Source organism: Octodon degus, unplaced genomic scaffold, assembly GCF_000260255.1.
Source record: "Octodon degus isolate 3935 unplaced genomic scaffold, OctDeg1.0 scaffold00079, whole genome shotgun sequence".
In the NCBI taxonomy this organism is placed as follows: Eukaryota; Metazoa; Chordata; class Mammalia; order Rodentia; family Octodontidae; genus Octodon; species Octodon degus.
In genome coordinates, this window is record NW_004524655.1 from 5,624,979 (window position 1) to 5,646,377 (window position 21,399).

At 41.2% G+C, this 21,399-nt stretch overlaps 1 protein-coding gene across 1 annotated transcript in view; it reads right to left on the reverse strand.

The window, feature by feature from the left end:
* Positions 1-21,399, reverse strand: part of Cit (citron rho-interacting serine/threonine kinase) — a 174,148-nt gene that overhangs the window by 77,217 nt on the left and 75,532 nt on the right. Inside the window, exons 11-18 of the mRNA XM_004636241.2 lie at positions 13,343-13,448; positions 12,286-12,429; positions 10,924-11,043; positions 5,780-5,950; positions 5,477-5,527; positions 4,827-4,880; positions 2,946-3,086; positions 979-1,104 (exon numbers count right to left, since the gene is read on the reverse strand). Coding sequence (XP_004636298.1) covers positions 979-1,104; positions 2,946-3,086; positions 4,827-4,880; positions 5,477-5,527; positions 5,780-5,950; positions 10,924-11,043; positions 12,286-12,429; positions 13,343-13,448 — 913 coding nt within the window. The remainder of the gene's footprint in view (positions 1-978; positions 1,105-2,945; positions 3,087-4,826; positions 4,881-5,476; positions 5,528-5,779; positions 5,951-10,923; positions 11,044-12,285; positions 12,430-13,342; positions 13,449-21,399) is intronic.

Below are 21,399 nucleotides of genomic sequence, written 5' to 3' on the forward strand. Positions count from 1 at the left end.
GAGAGAGAGAGAGAGAGAGAGAGAGAGAGAGAGAGAGAGAGAGAGAGAGAGAGAGAGATGCCTGTTCACCACCTTGTCTCTTTAGGTAGAAAAGAACAGCCAGTTACCCGAGAGTCTCCTAGGAGCAGGACAGGGGAGTTACAAACACAGGTCATCACTCAGTCTCTCAAACACGACATCAAATTTCTGGCTCTGGGAATGAGACCCAAGGAGAGTCCTTCAAAGACACTGCTTTCCTCCCTAGCAAGGGCCAAACTCCAACACACCTACAACTTCAACAACCCAAGGCTTCTTCTCTGATTAAGTTCATTTGGTCATTAGAACCTGAGATAGAATTAGGATGATTAGAAACCTAAAAAAGGCCCTAGTACATCTAAGAAAATTCAAGAAATAACAACAATAACCAACTGGAGCAGGGAGAGTGAGTGGGTGAGCACGGATCTATGACAAATACTACTCTGAGAAAAACAATTCTGTATGACTAATTTCTTTCTTCTCTAAATGCAAGAATCTGAGTTTGATCTTAAAGGTCTAAACCCACAGCTTTTTAAAAATTGACATTGCAAAGTAAAGAGCCATACAAAAAAGCACTACTACCAGAAGAACGTAAATGTACCTATAAAAATGTATCAAAAATCATACCCCTCCTGGAAATGCCATTCTTCTTGTTCTTATTTTCAATAAAAAAAAAAATTCTCCTAACCTCAAAAAAAAAAAAAAAAAAAAAAGAAAAGAAAGAAAGAAAAAAGCCAGTAACAAACAGAACAAAAATCTTATTGCAGGTCTAGAACCAGTACAAAAGTGTCCAATATTTAATTATACTATTCTACAGAACGTCACACACTAAAAACACCTCTCTTAATTAACCTACTTAGTGATACCACCCCTGCGATCGCATTTAGTTCTTGTTTTTACCCCCTTCCCTTTGCAACCTCTAATCTGTTATCTGTGAACTGTGCAACTTTTGTTCCTGCTCACCAGAATTTTATCAGCCATCTGCTGGATCTGTTGGGATTTTGTCTGGATGTCATCCTTCAGTCTGTTTTCTCTACGCTCCATGGTCTCTAGTCTCTTTACCTTGTTCTCCAGAGAATGGCGGCGTTCCTGTAGATCATGAATCAATCAGAGAGTTTTAATGGAGCAACCACTATGGGCATATCACTTGCACCGAGGGAAAGAGCCCTCAGGAAGCATACACTTGAATCAGGAGAAAAAAGTCTCAGGCACCTGAAGCAACAGCAGGGAAAATAAGACTGCAATCCAGGTGCTCAGCTGAATAGATTACAAGAGTGCATTCATTCATTCAAATATTTACCAAGCACCTACTATCTGCAAAGTACCACACTAGGCATCACAGAAAATACTGAGAGGAAGATGAAATACTTCCCACCCTTGGAAAAGGTAAGACAAACATAAATAAGCACAACAGGTGAAGAGGGAAAAGAACCACAAGATACTGTGGGAGGTAGCAGGCAGGAAGGAGGACTCGGAACCACACAGTCGAGTGGTATGATGACAGAGATATGAGCTTTGTAGAGGGATGGGGAAGATGGGTAGTAGTAGGGAAGATAGGATGAGAGAACAGAGGAATGACACACAAGGGGGAGAAACATGAAGGTCTTCAAGGGCCAATTCAGGCCCCAGGAGGGGGTAAGCATAGGACAGGAAAGAGCAGGTGAAACAGTGAAAGGACAACATTTGAGGGTTAAAATTCAAATGGCTAAGTTTTACCTGCCAGATTTTTATGTGCCAGAATCAAGGGTGCAACTAAGATATATGGAATCCCTAAAGGGGTTGGAATAAGGGTGCTCGGGGTCTGTGAATCTGACACCGTATGAGTCAGCTGGGAGGAAGATAGAGACTATAAGCACAAGGACAGGAAATCACTATGCTTGTTTAGCTAAGAGGAAAGGGCAACAAACAGGAATGAAGGAGAGAAATAGGGTATCTGTATTTATAGGCCTGAATGCCTCACAGAAATGGCAGGGTCTCACGATAAACAAATGACACAAAGGTCTCAAAGCTGGGGTGACCAAGAGAACACTGGTGGCCCTGACCTGTCTGAGAAAAGTGAGAAAGGGAATTAGCTGGTGAGGGTGGTCATTGTGTTCACTCTAAACGCGAGGCACTATTGACGCACCATGTGGGATTTCCGGGGAGCAGCAGGGAAGACAGCCAGGAACACAGTGAGAACAGCCCCACAGAGCCCTGTGCTGGGAGCACACCCAGACTGTACCAGGGAAATGCAAAGGCCCAGCAGTAGGGAAGTGATGTCAACTATGGCACAAGCATTCCAGGGGACAAACACCAAGGGTTAGGGCAGGCAGAGACAAGCAAAGAGGAAGGGTTACTTTTTACTCTATGTTCATCTACACTGTTTCAATTTTCATAATGAAAAGGCACTCATATATTTTCAGTGTAATTATATAAATGATTTCAACAATAACAACAACAACAACAACAAAGAATATGAGAAAGAGAAAAGGTCCAAAAATAGAGATCTGAGAGTTGTCAACACATGGGTCATAAGTGAAACCTTGAGAATTAACACGTTATGAACATTGTTGGGCAAACAGTAAGGCACATAGAAGGAAGAGAAAGAAAAGTCAGAGATAGAATTAAAATGAGCCTATAAAAATACAAATTCTCCCAGATTAGTGAGAAGGTCAGAGGAAAACAAGCAAATGGGAAAGCTTTTGTTGAGACATCTTTCAACTTGAAGCTGCAAAAACAGATCTTCCTTTCCTCTTGGGAGAAAAGGTATCCAAGCCTGTCAAGTTTCAAAGGGATCTTCTAAAAGGAAGCACTATGGTAAAAAAAAAAAAAAAAAAAAAAAAAAACCAAGTGATGGTTCTGCAGTTTTTCCCTTGGCACAGCCAAGATCAGTCGCATGACCACTTAGGGTGAGGGCTCAGTTGGCAGGCTCCTGGAGACTCCCTGCTCACCTCAGCTTCAACCAGCTTCTTTCTTATGCCTTCTGAAGAATCTTCTCGGTTCTGCAGCTTCTCCAGCTCTCGCTCGGCTCGCTCCTTTGCCTGACGGATATTCTGCAGCAGCTCGGTGGCCTCTGTGCTGGCTTTCACCGCCTACGAAGGAAAAAGCATATAGGACATAGATGTCCAAGTTTATTCATGTAAAAAAGGTAGTGACGATCCCCTAAACAGAAACAGCAGGTAACACTCAGTATATATTACCTCCATTTTTAAAAAACATATAAGCATCTGTTTCATTCTGCACTTCACTAAGGTATACTTCTTTATAACACTGTTGAATCTGGAATATATCCTATAATTAAAATTGATGTACATTATTTTTCTTTTTAGGATACGTAATAGTGTATCTGACAATCATTTGCATCTCCAACTTGATGCAACATGGAGAATGCGAACAAAAAGCTCCAGATGCATTGCTTTACCTAGAAATTAAAGTACTTACTGCCGGCCATAGTTTTCTTATTTTAATTTTCTCATTTGCTAATCTTCCCAGAGGGATTTTGGAACACTTTTATAAGAAGAAAGCAAGGTAAAGCTGTAAACTTTTTTTTTCTTCAAATAATACTTTCCAAAGAGTACAACAGCCCTTGTTCATGATAATATACAAATCTAGTTATAACAAAAAAAGCTAAACCTCAAGGTTAATTATATATTTAATGCTTTTTGAGTTTGAGTTATAATACAGCTCTTACAATATTAGAGCAGAGACCTGAGCTTAGGAAACCAACAATTTCATATATATTTGCTCTAAATCAAAAATTTTTAAGTATAAACTGCAAGAAAATTCCAACTCTGACCTGTACTGTTCCACATGGGAAGCAACAGGCACATGTGGACGCTGACGTATTGAAATGTGGCAGAAATTTCATTTTTTAAACTTTAGTTTGGAGTTAATATTAAGATCAACTAAAAGGGTAATTGATATCTGATGTATACAGACTTTCAATGTTAAAATTTCCAGAAAAATTTCCAGAGATCTAGTGCCCGAGCATACAAATGTACTCTTAAATTATATGCTTAGAAATAAGTTAAAGTAGTAATTTAATGTTATGTTTTTATCACAATGAAAAGTAACAGCTGTATTAAACCAAGCCAGCAAATACATGCATGAACATCCTGATGTGAATGCCACACCCTAGTATCACATTCACTCTGCTCCTTTCTTTAAACATTTCTAGTGCTCAAATAAAGGGACAGTCTGAAAACTCCTGAGACTAGATCATAAATGTCCTCACCTTACCTAAGTATGTGAATGACAGCTATTTTAGCTACCTTAATCATTTCACAACTGTATACATATATCAAAACATCAGGATACCAAAAATATGTATAGTTTTCATTGATCAATTATACCTTAATAAACCTAGGAGGGAAATAATTCACAAAACATAAAAACAGAAGAAGAGACATTAGCACAAACCTTACAAGATGCTATCTACCAACCCACCCACTCATGATGACTCCAAGGATCCTCCAATCCCATTCCATCCTTGGGCAGCAATGTTTCTGAGGGAAGCAGCCTGGGTGGAGAACACATCAGTGCGGAATGGGGAGCCTAGCCCCTTGATTACTAAGGCATGAGAAGTCCCTGCTTGGTTCTGTTGTAGTATAATTTACACTCATACAGCTTGGCTTTTAAAAATATAGACTATTAACACATCTCAAAAGGAATAAGTATATTCAGAACACTGATATTTTCAAGCAATAGCTCACTTCCCCTTCAGTTTCCTAGGTGACTAATTCTGTTTCTTTCTTCTTCATGGCTCCAGGATAAGGCAAAGAAAAATATGTGGCAATGGGGGTAAGCTCCTGAAAAAATCACCCTAGGCTTACCTTTTCCAGCTTCTCTTGGAGCTCTTGGATTTTGAGCTGCTGTTCAGCATTGATCTAGAATTAAAATCCCAAGAAATAAAGCAGAAAGCAAATTAACATTCATATCTTGCAAAATTTAGCACTGTCTTACTGCCTGGATGTATCCATGGGGCCTTTTAGGTTTGTTTTCCAGAACCTACTCATGGCAAGCAAGAATGGGGCCTATCAGGTCTTTGGAAGTCTACCTCCCTATGAACTATTTCTCTAGAACTAGAAATATATAAATGGTAAAAACAAAATCAAAATTGTGCAGTGCCTTAAAACAATTTTCACGTTTTACTAAGTGTCTGAGTTTATGGTCTTACGATGAGAAGATAGGACTAAAAATGAAGTCTTACTCTCTTTTAGAACCATAGTTTAGACTAAACATGATAGATGACCCAGAGGTGGACCATCAAACCTGGAGGGGCTGGAGTAGAGGAGCTCAGTAGATCACCCTGTATCTAACACACACAAAGTCTTGGATTCAATTCGTAGCACCAAAAAAAATAAAGCTAGAAGAGAATTTTCAAATCATTGATTGCAAAAGTATTTTTAATCAATGACTGGCCACTGACAGTAACATTAAAAAAATCCACTCAGAATAGCAAGAGCAATCATGGAATATATACCTTCTCAAGTTTGGAATATTCTCCTACTTCAGGTTTCCCTTGATCTTTAGCCTGCAATTAAAAAGATACACCATAGTGGGAAATCTCAACAGCCTAAAAGTCCTGTAGACAACATTATCTGAATACTCTCCTGGCCACTGTAACCAAACCAATAGTAATGATGTCATCTGCTAAAAATAAAGACCTAACAATTTCCCAAGATGTTTCCCATTACATCTCAAACCTGTACCCACTAAGGTACTACTGTCTTGTACACTGCTATGATCCTCCATCACTGCACCCAAAAATAACTCTCCTGACTACCTTTATCAGCTTATGCTGACATTCTGTTGCTTTCCGCTTGAATTCTTCAGCAGCAAGCCGAGATTCTCTCAGCTCAGATTCATAGAGATCACTCCGTCTTCTGGCTGAGACAAGGTCCTCTTCCAGTTGATTCATCATCAACCTCATTTCCTCCACTTGAGCCTGGTATTCCTAAAGAGCAGGCAATGGAACACAGGTGAACTCAGGGTCTCTGAAAAGAAATGGCAGACAGTGAAGATGGAAAGATAGCAACCAAAGAGGAAGATGTGTGCTGAAGACAGAGTGGCAAAGGACAGACACTGAGAGAAAGTAGTGGAAACAGACCCAGAGAGAGAGGACTTCAACTGGGGAAAGTGGGGAAGTGTTGGGAGAGAAGGAGAGAAGACCAAACATGAAATCTTTAAACCACTTCAATATAGAACATGCAACTTTAGTAAATCTATCAGCAACATGTACAGACAATAAGATCCTCAGCAAACATCACCACATAATATGCACAGCATTTTAAGGTATAACTTAGCAGAAAAGGTGGCAGCACTGTTCTTTAAATGCAGATAAACTGCTCATGTGTACTATGCAGATAAACTGCTCATGTGTAGTTCTCTCCCAAGGATAATCATTTCTATGGCTTTGTCCTTTAGAAGTCATGTGCTCCTAATACAATTAGATATGGTAGTAGTCTTAAAATTAACCTTTCAAATGGCTCCAGAGTATAATTGGAAATCTATGGAAAACATCCAGCAAAGTGAAACTTATCATTGTCAGTTTCTCACCATTAATTTTTCTGGGCCCAAAACTGAAGGATGAACTTAACACTGCTCCCGCAATACAAGTCACCCTGAAATTTGGAAGCCTCACAAAACACTGGCTCTGGAGGGAATAACTCGCAATAATCGATTCACAGGAAATAATTATTCTGTTCCCCTGTAACAACCCACTTAAGGGGGGCCTAAACAACCTAATCTTTTCATAAATGAATTTCTAAAATCAAAAAAGAACATTTGAATTGAGACTTTTTTTCATGAAAGGATTTACCAGAAGAAATGGCAATGGTTTTGAAACTTGTAAACCAAAAATAGAAATATTCTTCATTTGCAAAATCAGTGTTATGTATAAGAGTTATGAATGAGTATCTAATCTAAGATGACTGGAATGAAAAGAAGAAACATAAAATAAAAAGAACAGGGAATTAAATCAAGATTATATCTGACACTTGTAAAGAACAGTAATACCTCTAAGAATGATTCCAAGAAAATAATTCGTAAGGTAACAATTTAGCAAGGATTTTGTTTGTTTGTTTTAGTTTTTTGAGACAGGGTCACACCATGTAGTTCAGGCTGGCCTTTAACTCACTATGCAGCCCAGGCTGGCCTCAAACTCACAGTGAGAGCTTAGGTCACAGGCATGCACCACTACACTCAGATAGCAAGGATTCTTTTAACCAACAAATTGCAATTTCCGTTTTTTAATTACAGGTTATCACATACCCCTTTTACCCCATTTTAACAAGCAATCTTCCAGTATACACTAAATGGGTAGTGATATTCTTATTAAAAACTGGATGATCTTCATGTAAGGACACCTCTCCTTAAGGCATCAGTAAAGGGGCAGGTAAAATATGAGCCCAAGTGGAGTTTGGGTCTCATTCCATTCCCTCCCATCCAAAACCACAGTTACTGATAGTCAGCTCTCGAGAACATGGGCATACAGGTTTCCTGTGTGATGCATATTAAGCGGGTGATACTAGATGAGGTACCCAAAGGGTTTAATAACTGCTCACGATGATCTAATCCCTCATAGTAGAACAGGAGCCATAAGAGAAATGGTACATCCTTTCCTTGGAGTTTTTCTAGAGTTCAATGGTAGTGAACCTATGGCATGCATATTATTTATAAGACAAAAGATGTTAATTAGGGGTTTTTCATTTGTAACTAAAACCTCAGTATTCAGGTTTAATTGTAGTGTTACCATTTTGTGGTAGGTAAGGTTTGTGGTTGCAGTTTGGTCACACACTTCTAAATAGTTCGCTATCACTGTTCTAGATCCTCCACAGCCAGGAATGTATTATGACTGTCTCAGCTCTGAGCAATGGGCCTTTGTTGACCTCTTTCTCCATTAAAAATAATAATTACATATGTATAGTATATTACATTGCACATATATGTATTTATATAAAATTATATTTTATAATTGCCTTCACATAGACACCAAAGTGTTGTATTACCTATAAAAACAGTATCTTTAACCTAAAACCTTGACTTTTACCTTTGAATTAAAAGTTAAAACATTTTATGCCTCCCGAGGAGTACAATGGTCTCTTATCCCTGAGTCTGCCATGTCCAAAGGAAAAGTCACCTTGCCCAGAAGCATGAACTCCAATCTGCAAAAGTAGCAAAGAGCTGGAAAAAGGTCTTAGGCATCTTTCATCCTCAGGGTCCCTTTTCATTCTGGAATTTATGTCAGCAAGGAAGGAAGGTAATTTTTGTGTCTCATCAAGAGCACAGACAGAATGTCCCCACCCCTATCATACCCTCAGTCCCTGACATCTTTCTTTCCAGAGCTGTCAGCCCTCAGGGAGAGGAAGACAAGGATCAGGCAACATCCCTGTCAGTTCTTGGACTCTTGCACAGTGGGCCTGCCATGGGCAGCCAAAGGAATTCTAACTCATTTGCTGATCTCCAGTTATTAGCTGAGGCTTCAAGGAAATCCTATAAATCTAATGGCTAAACAAATCCCTGCTTCAGGAGAAACATGAAAGAACATAATCAGGTCTGTGTCTAAGAGCAGCTGCGAAGGCTGTCATGTTTTCACATCGCAAGACTTGTGGGCATGAGTTGAGCGGGTCAGTATGGGGAACAACTCTCATGGCCCATTCACAGCAGGTCTTCTGAATGAAGTTCCAGAACCAGGGAGGTGGGTAGCATGTAGGCACACTCCTAACATAAAGAAATCCTGTTGCAAATGATTTCTGTGTTACCTATACTTCTGTTTCCTTTCCTGAGACGGGGAGGGGCAAGGAAGCATCAGCAATTGCTACCATGATGTATAAATCAAACTGAGACCTGTAGGTGTTTTTATGGTAAACTAAAGGCAAATACTCCATAAGGAATAGTGAGGTGGAAGCAAAATATTTTTTAACTAAACAGTTGTACAGATAATTAGCTTTTGAAAGGAAAAACAGAATTAATCCCAAATCTGGGAGGAATCAGTATGCTGAAAATCAAATACTGGAAGTTTTCTGTAAGCATTAAAAGCTTTCTCCTGGTTTGCAAACAGTCTGCTCTCACAAAACATACAAGTCATTTTAATATAACCTTTTTCCAATGAGAAATAAAATCAGAAGCTGAGAAGTACCCCCCACCATGGAACTTTTAACAGTCATTAAATCTAAAACTCCACATGCATGCCGACTAGGGTATGAATCATAAAAGACATTTCTTTGAACTCACACACCAGTATACACCTTTTCAAAATGTCCTGATAATTCTATTTCTATGGAGTTCATGGACACCAGCGGCTCCCTCTGGTGGCCAAGTACACCTTTCATTTCCCCAGGATGTCCCCTAAGAGTAAATTTCCAAATACATTGAACTAATGGGGAGAAAAAGAATCCTACCGCCTGAACCTTTAAGGATGAAAAACTATGTTGATAAAAAGGGAATGAGTCACCTGTCAAAGCAGATTTTCTCAAAGTATATGCATGCCCTTCAAAATCTCAAAGATAGGTATTGTTCAAACTTGATAATGTGTTTGTGAAGTTTCTTATGCACATTTATTTATAACATTTTTAGCAAGCAAGAGGAAATTAACCCATCATTTTAAAATACTAAGGTGACAAATACAGTGTTCCAACAAACCCCCAAAGACAAATCTTTCATTCTCTACAGTGTAACTAACAGATCGAGTTATTTGCAGGAGTTTCTTGCATTTACGCCACCCAGATGGCTAAGTTTGTGCTCCCCAAGACAAAAATGCTCCTTTTTTCCTCAGTGTTTCCGTTAGATTTTCTGAAGTGAATGAGAGTTGCCTGGCAGCTGATAATTCAGCTCTCCAATTACTCACTGCCATCTCTTCATTAAAGTTTCTATTTACAGTTTCTTCAAAAGACAGAAAAATCTGTGCTAAAAAGGAAACAATGAGGCAATAAAAGTGAGCCATCTAGAAAGCAACCCTTTTTAGAAAGAGCGACAAGAATGGGTGAGCTTTTTAAAGGCCTCGATTCTCTTTTCTGAACACACAGGGGAAGGTTTTCTGCACCCAGATGTGCCGTGTCAATTCTGGCTTCGCCAGCTCGAACTTTTCTTCTAGGATATTAACTTACATAAGTAAAACTATGACTTACTTTGACTTCTCTCAAAAGCTTAAATTACACCTGAAAAGCTGCAGAAATAAAAGTTTACTTTCTTTGGAACCACTGTAAGCAGGGATTGGCCAACTTTTTCAGCAAAAAGCCAGAAAATAAGGAGTTCTCAACTTCACAGACCACACAGGCTCTGGGACAACTGTTTACCTCCACATCAGTAGCACATAAACAGCTGTGACCAACAGGTTAATGAACAATCACGGCTGTATTCCAACCAAACTTCACCTATAGGCACTGAAGTCTGAATTCCATAACATTTTCACATGTCACAAAATATTTTTCTAGAAAACGGAAGCTTCGAAAAATCACTTAATTGCATTAAACTCCCTTCTACTACATATATATATATTTATATATGATGTATATTTATGTATTTATGATGTCATATATATATATATATATATATATATATATATATATATATAGTATTTTTCTTTTGATTTTCTTCCTATCATTTAAAAATGGAAAACCCATTCCCCACTGTGAGCCACAAAGCATAGGTGGTGGGTCAGATTTGTTCCACCAGCCTAAGTTTGCTTACCATGGCTCTAATACATCTTTATTATTATTGAAATGCAGACTTCAAAAGGAGCTGAAACAAGCAAGTGCTACACGATTTATATAAACCATGGGAAACCTAAAGTTTCTAACTGACCTACCTTTCTTGTTTTCCCTCTGCTGCCAGCCTTTCTCCCCCACCCCTTCCTGCCTCTCAAATACTTCTGAGATCTGAGGTCTGAGCTGGCCATGTGGCCGTACAGCTCCGGGTAAGCACTCATACCTGCTCTTTGATTTCTTGGAGCTTCCGGCTCTGTTCTCTAATGTCATGGAGAAGCTGCAGTGCTTTGTCATCCTCCTGGGACACCTCCATCCGTGCTTGCTCCAAACTTCGCTTTAAGCTCTGCGGAAAGCAAAAATTTTAATAGGGATGCCCCATGGAGGCTGTTTCGGCTGAAAAGATTTGTTAAAAGAGCTCCAAGCTGCTTCGAAGACACCAGGATGGTTTCAGGTGACGAACCAAAGTCCACAACTTCCGGTTGGCTGCTGATTCCAGTTTTCATCCTGTGAAACCCCCTGGGTCAAGAAACATCATCTCAAGCTTATGGCCTTATGGGTCCAGACTGAAACTCACCACCTACCTGTCCTCACAGGTACAGACTTTGTTCAGTACTAAAAACCAACAAGATCCCTTAGTTGTTACATCCACCCTTTAGATGGACATCTAGTCTTCTGTACAATAACCAATTATTTAAAGACTCTCAAATACAGATTATTCTTGCAAAGTAGACATGACATCATCTTCTACCCAGCTGAACTATTTCCACTTCCTGGCTAATTTGTCCTGGACACCTATCATCCATAAAGTTCCTTCAATGCTTCAATGGCACTGAAATAAATATCTGAAATACACAGCTGAACAACTTCACCCACCACTGAAAGGCAGCCAAGTCTGGAATGGAAACATAGCAGTTATTCTTAATCAGCCACGTTCTATAGATTTCCTCTCCCTTGTGAGGAAAAAAAAAAAAAACTTTAAAAATGTGTGATTCAACTTCTTGAGATTGTTTAATTGGGCACATTAAAAAAAACACCTGAATGAAAAATTTAACAAGACAATGGAGAAGACAGTCTACTCTTGTGAAGGAAAGAAAAAACAAAAATTATATGGTAAATAATGACAGAGGGTCCGAGTTTCAAAGGCTGAATTTCTTGTCACTACATTGCTTCTAGTGAATGGAAAGTTGATTTGAGGCAGGACTGAAATACATTTTCCTGTACACATTTGGAAGTTTGGTGTCCAAGGCTGATCATGGTGGACACAGTGGAGACCAGAAAGGCTGGGATGGGAGTGGTCAAAACCTTTGCCTCTCGCTGCAGTGACAGCTGACTCCCATCTCCAGGCTCTAACGTACCAGCAGCCTATCTGGACGTCATTTTGGAAACAAATCCATCCTCATTCCTTGGGGGCCTCACACCTGGCTCACACTGTTTTGCAGATCACAGATCTTGCTTCTGTGCTCTCCCTGTCTCTACTCTCTGCCATTGGCTGTGATGTGCCTCATGGAGCCATCATGAAACAGGATGAGACACACACAACAGGAAGTGCCGCCTCCGAGGGAAGGGGGCTTTGGGGAAGGCTCACACTGCATTCTGTGATGTAGGTAGCAAGGTCCTGCTCCAGGAGGGATCTCTGAGTCTCAGAGGCCTTCAGCTCCACCTCCTTCTGACTAAGCACAGCCTCCACCTCTGACACTCTCCGATGTAACCGGGTCATTTCCTGCTCCATCTGAAATAAACACATCGACAGGTTAGAAAAGCCCTTGGATGTTCCTTAGGAGCAATCAAATCTCAAGCAGCCCCAGGACCACCTGATGGTCTGGGCTACTGCTATTGCCAAAGGTTGGGATGGAGATACCATTGTTTCTTCGCCCAGGAGCGCACAGTTCTTCGTAAGGACAGTCACCAAATGCTAAGTCACTCCTCTCATCCAAGTCCCGCTTCTCACTCGATCACTTCTCTAACCCAGTTAGCAAGGAAGCCAAAATCATCATTTTTCACCTGTTTGCTTTTTTTTTGGTTTTGTTTTGTGTTTTGTTTTCTGCAGACGTCACTTTAATTTTATCCCAAATCCATCTTGCTTCCCCCCATCTCCTTGCAAAGATCTAGAGGACAAATCCAGGACAGGGCAAGGAGATATTTATTTGTCTGCACTCTGAGAGGTCCCAGGCAAGCAGTGGCTTTTATTAGTTTCCAGGGAGTTGCCTCTGGGCAGGAACAGTGAGTGTTAACAGACGTTGAGCATAATCAATACAGTGGCCGCAGTGACATAAGCAGCAGTTTTAAAAGACTAGGAAGAGAGACTTCGAATCACTCAAGGCAGATAGGATGCATCTCAGCCACAGGTGAGGACCCACGCCACCTGCCGGAAGAAGCAGACATCGGGCTGGGTCATTCTGAGAAACGGGCCGTTTTAAATCCAGGGCCTCCTCTGGTTAAGACTTAAAGGATTTACAGCAAAGTCAAGGCCCGAATTCATCTCCCTCTGAGCTGCCGAGGCGCGACTTCAGCGAGGCGAGGAGCACCTCACTCTCTATGGATCAGGAGGCTCAGCGCCAGCAGTGGCCCAGGGCGGATCCCTTGGCATATATTGACGGGAGGATCCTGGAGCAAGGAGGGAGGCCAGCTGCAGAGATAAATACCTTGTGACACTTGTCCTGAGAGTCTTGCAGCTCTTTGCTTTTGATGAGAAGTTTCTTTTCCATGGAGCTAGTCTTGGCAGGGGAGTCCAGACTCAATACAACAGACCTGGTTAGGAAAGCAAACAAGGTCAAGGTGATCAGCAGGTGAGTCCAAGAAGCAGGCAGACCTGCCAGTATTCTGTGACCACTAGCAAGGATGACTTAAACTGCTTCAGATGGCATTAAAGCAGTAAGACTGGGAAGTAGAAGGAAGAAAGGACTGTGTAAGTGGGCAGACCTGGTGTAAACTTATATGGCTCTCTGAGCCACAGAGTGCATATCTGTGAGGTGATGATTAAGGATCATAAAAGAACTTCCCACTGGGCATTGCAGTACATGCCATAAGCCCAGCACTCTGGAAGGTGAGGCAGGACAATCACAAGTCTTGAGCCTACCTTAGGCACCTTGGCAACTTAGTAAGACCCTGTCTCAAAATAACTATTTACAAAGGGCTAGAGATGTAGCTCCGTGTAATGGGCCTAGGCTCAATCCCTGGTACCAGGGGAGAAAAAAACCCAAAACTCCAGAAATTGTGAATATGAAATGCTCAGCACCACACCTGACATGACACTGTTTGCTTAATGGTGTCACACTCAACAGGTACATGCACCCATTCTGTTCCAGTAACCTTTCCAGGCACTGATGTTTAGTAATGAACAAGACATGAAAGGTCTCTGCCTACCTGAAACTGACATTCTATACAGAATAGCAACATGCATTAGGCAGACTCAAAAACAAAAAGATTTTGGATCAGGATAATACCAATGAAAGATGGAGACAGGATGCCATGATACGATGGAGAAAATGGGGCTGAAGATTTGTTTTAAGCAAAAGGGATTGGGGAGGGTTTCTCAGAGGAAGTGATACTTGGCCTGAGTCGTAATGGATAAGAACATGCTAGCCACACAAAGCTCTAGAAGAAAACAAGTAGCAAGGAGAGGAAGAGACAGATGCAAAGGACCTGATGCAGGACAGAAATACAATTGCACAACAAATGTTGTCAGTTACTATACTGATTAAAATATTGCTTATTCCCTCCCCACACTAGCCAACTTGGTTATTTCACTTTATAAAAATAGCTCATGCTAGTGGGTTAAATAATGTCCCCACTCCCTGTGTCCCAATCCCCAGAAATTTTGAGTATGTTACTATCATGACAAGAGACTTTAAAGTTGTGATGAAGTCAAGCATCTTGAGAGAGAGGGTTACCATGGATCATTTGGGAGGTCCAATACAATCACAAAGATACTTATAAGATGGAAACAGAAGAGGGGAGATGTGACAATGGAAGCAGGGGACAGACTCAGAGATCTGAAGATGCTACCCCACTGGCTTAGAACAAGGAAAAGAACGCACAAGACAAGGAAAAAAGGCACCCTGTAGAAGTTGGCACGGAGACCAGATACCTTTTGATCCTCTAGGGAGAATTCAGTCTTGTCTGCACTGGTCTCAGCCCTACAAAACCCACCTCTGACTTCCCATTCCCCAAACTGCAAGACATAAACTTGTGCTGTTTTTTGCTATCAAGTTAGTAAGGATTTGTTATGGCAACCACAGAATTCATACACTTAATAAGCTCCAGCCACAAGCCTGGTTCTGTTTGAATGGATGTGTTTTAACTCTACTCCCTACAATAACTTCATGAAACAGATAGAATTTATGATCCATATTTAATAGATGAAGAAACGAAGCTTACCAAGGTCAATGGTAACCTGCCAGTTGATAATGATTTCTGTTGGTCTCAATAGGAAGTGGGGGGAAAGAGACAGGTTTTATATACCTGATATAATTCTCAGGAAAGAAACATAAAAGTATATCACAGGTCATCTAATGAGTGAACTAGCAGGATGCTCTCCCCACAGAAAGGACATACTCACATATCTATGAAATTTACACATGGTACCTCATCACTAGAAGCAATTAACTATGGGTAGAGCTTAGAGTTCCCCTTCAGGGAAGTCTCCTCAGCAGGTGGCATTCTGGGTACAAACACAGGGATCAGTAAAAAAGCAGGGCCAGGGTCACAGCCAGCAAAGTTTCCTATGCATGGAGGGATATGATGGAGCCCACTGCTAACCCATAATCCCATCTTTGTTGCCTTGGTAACAGGACTGCAGGAACTAGTTATCAATGTGTATTCAGGTCTTACCATCAATAGAAGTTCTGTTTTTGCTGCTCAAACTACTTCCCCACCTAAAAGAAGTCGGTTCCCTGCAGCAACGTAAAACACCTCTCTCCCCATAGCTCCCAGCTATTGACAAGGGCCAATGTGGCAGTGCTGGTTGGCTGTACCAGTGCTGGTTGGACAGCTCTCTATGCTCACACTATCGGGCAGCCAAATGAGTCAACACCCAGAATCAAAATCAGAATCTGCTTGGTCCAAAATCTGACCCTATCATTGAAGAGCTATGTAACCTCACTAAATTTGTTTCCTTATTTGTAAAATGGAGATATTTCTCAAACTACTTCAAAGAGTCCTGTGGTAATTAAGTCAAAGAGTCCATATCAAGTCCTCAGCATACTGCAAGGCCTTGATAAATGCCAGCCTTTACTATTATCGTTGTCATTTTTATTCTTATTACCCATGCAACTTTGTAAATAGCACATGCCTCACAGGCCTAAAACAGTTGCTTGAAATGGTAACTCAGGGGGCTGAATGTGCTCTGTGCTATTATTCACATTAAAACAAATGGTGATTATTCATAGAAATGGGCAACAGGGATTGAAATTCATAAATAAGCCTTTCTTTAGACTCTCATGTTGGGCTAAAAATTTTAACACCTCTCACCAGTCTATTTTCTATACACAAGTACACACGTACACACATACACACACACACACACACACACACACACACACACATACTTTCTTATAGTTTTCATATGAGATAAAAGTGGATTGCTCAGCATGGCCTGGAGCTTCCTTCTCTGTTTGCTTTATTCCCAATTATACTTTGATGGGTTAGCTAGAGAATGAAACCCAAAGCACCCAAGGTTAAAGGGATTGATCCCAGGTCCTTCGGTAACCAAGGGACACCACATGCCATTAAGCCACATGCACGACATGTGACTCAGAGACAACATGGGCCACAGCTTTTCATACCTGAGCACAAAACTGACCCCCTTTTAGAAGAATAATTACAGGGGTTCACGATGGTGGGGTGAGAAGTGGCTTGCAAAACTTAATGACACATAGAGGGCAGGCTCCCGCAGTGCTTAATGCTTAAAGTGTGCGGCCGTGGATACAAAACAGATTGCTTATGCAAAAGAAAAAAAGTATTTCTAGGCCACTCATTAATGGGGCCCAGAATCAAGGAGATGTGCAGCCAGCACTCGCTACAGCCTCCTTGTCACCCAAGGTCCAACTCCCTCATTTTGCTATTTTGAAGGTTGACAAATGTTCACTGTTTAGAAGTTCTAAGTACAGCAATTAAGAGCTCTTCAGAATAAATATGCTAAAGAAATCTTTTTTCCCACTAGAATAAATAAAAATCACATCTAAAAAAAGCTGTGGTTAAGAATGCTGTGACTAAATCCAGCTTGTAGCAACAGTCACATAAACAATGATGGGATTGGACGATAGAGCTGACGCATTGGGGGGAAGAGGTCAATGCAGCTCTCGTAACTTCCCCAGTCCGCACCCCAGCTGCATATTAGCATTACCTGGAGAGCTTTAATAAGCACCGATATTCCGGGTCCACCCAGACTAAAGCCAAGACTGGGTGTGGCCCCGGAAGCACTAGTTTTATTAAGTTCCCAAGTGACTGTAATGGCCAGTCAGAATTGAGAACCATGGTGACAGTGAGAAGAAAGTGCTCTTGACCTAGAGTCTAGGCTTTTAAAACCCATAGTAAGACAATTCAACTTCAAGTATCAATGACAGGTTCTCATATGTATGTCATAAGCAAACAGATCCAAATCCCAATATACATTCATTTTTTTCTACAGTTTTCATTAGCCATCCTGTGACTGTCAAAGCAACAGCAAAGTACTGTTGATGCAATATTCTAAAACTGATTAATGTAAATCACAGCTTAAGGGGTCATATCCAAGGCTGTCTACAGAGTCACCAAACACAGCTCTCTGATCTTCAAGAAACAACTTGCTGGTCTAAAATATACCACCTTGGCCAGGCACAGTGGTGCACATCTGTAATCTCAACACTTGGGAGGGTGAGGCAGGATAGAAGGATTGCCACAAATTCAAAGCAAGCCTAGGCTAAACAGTGAGTTCAAAACCAGGCTGATCTACATAGTGTGACATGACCCCATCTCAAAACAAATCAAGCCTCATCAGATATGGTATTATTTAAAGGGTGATACTATTGTTGCCTTAAGTAAAGTTTGCAAAAACTCCTATAACTGGTCAGAGCTTAAGGCTAGGGCAATATGGTGTTGAACTACAAGAAAAAAACCATCTAAATTACAAAGTTCTACTGACACTGGGATAGGACAGACCTTACTTATAGGCTTCCAAGAATTTTCCTGTGGTCTTGTAATTCTCAAACTTCAATAAGTAATTTTTTACCACCTTCTATTAGTGTGAAGGGAGGTGTTAATATGTAAACAGGAAAATATAAAAGCCCTATGATCCTCAGGAGCAGTACCTATTGGCCAGGGTGTTCAGTCAGGAGTAATTCTGTACCTTGGGGACACCTGGCAATGTCTAGCAACTACTTTTGATCTTTGTGCCTGGGAGTGGGAATGCTACTATCATGCAGCAAATATAAGCCACAGTTGCTGCACAACCAACTACACTGCTTAGAACAGCCCTTCCCACAAGAATTAGCCAATGAAAGCCAGATGCAGCAGCACTCACCTCTCATCCCAGCTGCTGAGGAAGCTGAGGTAGGAGGATTGCAAGTTCAAGGCCAGCCTGAGCAACTTACCAAGCCCCTACCTCAAAATTAAAAAGGCCAGTGATGCAGCTCAATGGAAAAGCCGCCTCGTATGTGTGAGGCCCCAGGTGCAATCCCTATGTACCTCCACCAAAATTAAAGAGAAAGAGAGAATTATCTATCCCAAAACGTCAGTACTGTCAAACGGAGAAACCCTGCTGCAAAGGCTATAAAGGAAGCCACACTCCCAACCTCAAGAAAGTAACAATCTAGGAGAGAGAATTAATGCCACTGCCATTATCGTGAGTAGTAGCGCCCATTTATCAAGCCCTTACTACATGCCAGGTACTGTGCTTGTACTTTACATATTACCTCCCTGCAATAAGATGGAAATTATTATGCCCATAGCGCAGAGGCTATGGAAGAAGACTTGACCCTACAGATTCTGTGCACATGACAATGATTTGTGTCCAGGTGCAGGGCAGTACAGCTGGGCACTCAAAGAACAGGATCTGCAATCAACAGTCGTGAGTTCACATCTTAAATCTGCTACCTCTTAGCTGGACAGATGCAGGAAAAGTGCTACAGATGTTCAGAAGGGTAGGTCAGAGCGAAAAGGAGAGGGGGTCATGTGAGAGAAGGTGAGTTCTATCACTTGCTGCATTCAGTGCGAAGCCTCAGCTCAGGACAGCCTGGGGACCCAAGGACACATGCCACCCCCAGAAACAGCTCAACCCACACACAAAAGCAACTCTATCGGTCATCGCTTGGTGGCTCAGGGGGTAATTAAATGGGAAACAGGATAGATGTTAGAAGCCCAGACCAGTTCATGCTCTGGGCCCAATGAGATGCAGTACAATGAGGATGCTAAGAAAAGAACATGCAGCCTGCCCACACATTGCTTGCCTGCTCCTCTTGGCCACATCTCGGATATCCAGGCAGTTGTCCCCATGGAGAGAAGTGGCACTTGTGAGCAGCAGGTGCATGCAGCCACCCACCCACACACAGCAGTGCTGTCTCTTCCAGCATAAAGCCAAGCTTGGGTTTTCCTTTTTTTCCCCAGCTTCTATTTTCTAGAAAAATTTACTCTGAAATCAACATTGCTTCCTGATATATACATCTGCTTCGTAATTAGAGGCCAAAGAGTATTGGGAGACGCAATGGTACACGACACAGGTGGAAGGGCAGGTTTGGCCCCTACATCTGCAGCAGAGAACATGTTTTCTTAAAATGGATTACATAGGACCTAAAAATTGCCTTATATGAAGCATCAACAATTTAAGTAAAAATGATAAAATGTAGTTTTTCTGATGATATGCCTATAAATAATCCACATAAGTTGAAAAGTCCCTAAATAAAGCTATTACCAGAATACTTTATATAAAAATACAATGTGTACTTCCATCTTACAAGCATGTATATGTGTTGGGTACTCTCCAATCTCCACCTTAATGATTAAGATCATTTATAAACATCAAGTCATGAGTTTATTCCTTTAGAGGGCCCCCATGCCTGCAAAATATGCTGCCAAATCACAGATCAGAAGTCAGACATTCTTGAGATAGGCAAGAACGGATCCTCGATTCTAAAATGAGAATAATCAAAATTAGCTCAGCTGAGGGCTTCACCTTAATTGTGGCCAACGGCACTAAAAATACATGCAACCACAAGATGTAATATGGAGCAAAAGATAAAAACTCCATCAGCATCCTGTTTCCAAAAATATACTGCCTTTTAAGATTGTACATCCTGAAATTTATGAACTAACTTTATAAGTCCATTTAAAAATACACAACATTTTCCAATTGTGAGCCCTTGAAAATACAAAAAAAAAAAAAAAAAAAAGCACTGGTCTCCTTAAGAGTTTTAGGGCTGGCCAAATAGCTCAGCAAACTAAAGCACTTGCTTAAACAGGCTCAGGGACCAGGGTTGGATCCTGGGCCTGCCATGCTAGCCCCCGGGGCACACTGAAAAGGCAACTGAGATTAGGCTTAGTGGGGGAAGGGACGCCTGTAATCCCAGTGCTTGGGAGGCTGAAAATAGGAGGATCACTACAAGTCTGATTTGTATAGTGAGACCCTGTAATACTAAAATACATTTTTTTTAAAAAAAAAGTTTCAGAGTCTGGGGCCGGAGAGATGGCTCAGTGGAATAAGCACTTCCCTGGCAAGTGCAAGGGCCTGAGTTCAATCCCCGGTTCCGCCAAAAAAATAAATAAATAAAGTGTCAGAGTCTAAGTTTGAAGCCACGTGTGTGAATGCACTCACACACCCACACACCCACTCATACACACACACCTACATGCATGCACACTGCACACACTACCAGCAGCGTTCTCCAGATGAATTAGACCATTTGCTTTCATATGATTAATATACAGCTCTAAAGTCTGTAACAAAAATCATGTGGGGGCCTGCCTATTAGCTCAGTTGTTCAAGTGACTGCTTAAACAAAGCAATCAGGATGCTGTGGTTCAATCCCCAGATCCTCAAGCCTTACCAGACCTGTACTGAAGCCAGTCAAAAAAAAAAAAAAAAACCTTCTAAAAACCATGCTATTGGGGCCAGGAAGATGGCTCAGTAGAATAAGTACTTCCCTGGCAAGCACAAGGGCCTGAGTTCAATCCCTGGTTCAAAAAAAAACAAAAACAAAAACAAAAAACTATGCTATTAATAAAAGTATACCTACACATGTGATTTTTACTACAGTTCTCACTGCTAAGCCAGTGCCCAGCTTGGCAGGATAATTTCACTGATGTATTTCCACTTCCTGCCTGGATGAGGAAAACAACCTAGCTTAGCTCCCTGACTCCAACTTGTGTTCCTCTGATCACTATCCTCCAGCAATGGTCAGAGAGACCTTTTGTACAATAAGAACCCGATATTTCACAACCTGACTTAAAGCCCTGCAAAACCTTCCTACCCAGCACAGAGCCAAGTCAAGAGTTGGGGAGCTGACCTCAGCTCTGACCACGTTCCCCAGAGACCCTGAAGCTTCTGCTGTGGCAATGTGCTTTCAGTTACTGAGAAGGCCTTGGGCTAGAGAAAGATGAAAGAAAAGAGCAGAAGGAGAGAGAGAGAGGCAGAGGGAGGGAAAGAAGAAAGAAAGAAAGAAAGAAAGAAAGAAAGAAAGAAAGAAAGAAAGAAAGAAAGAAAGAAAGAAAGAAAGAAAGAAAGAAAGAA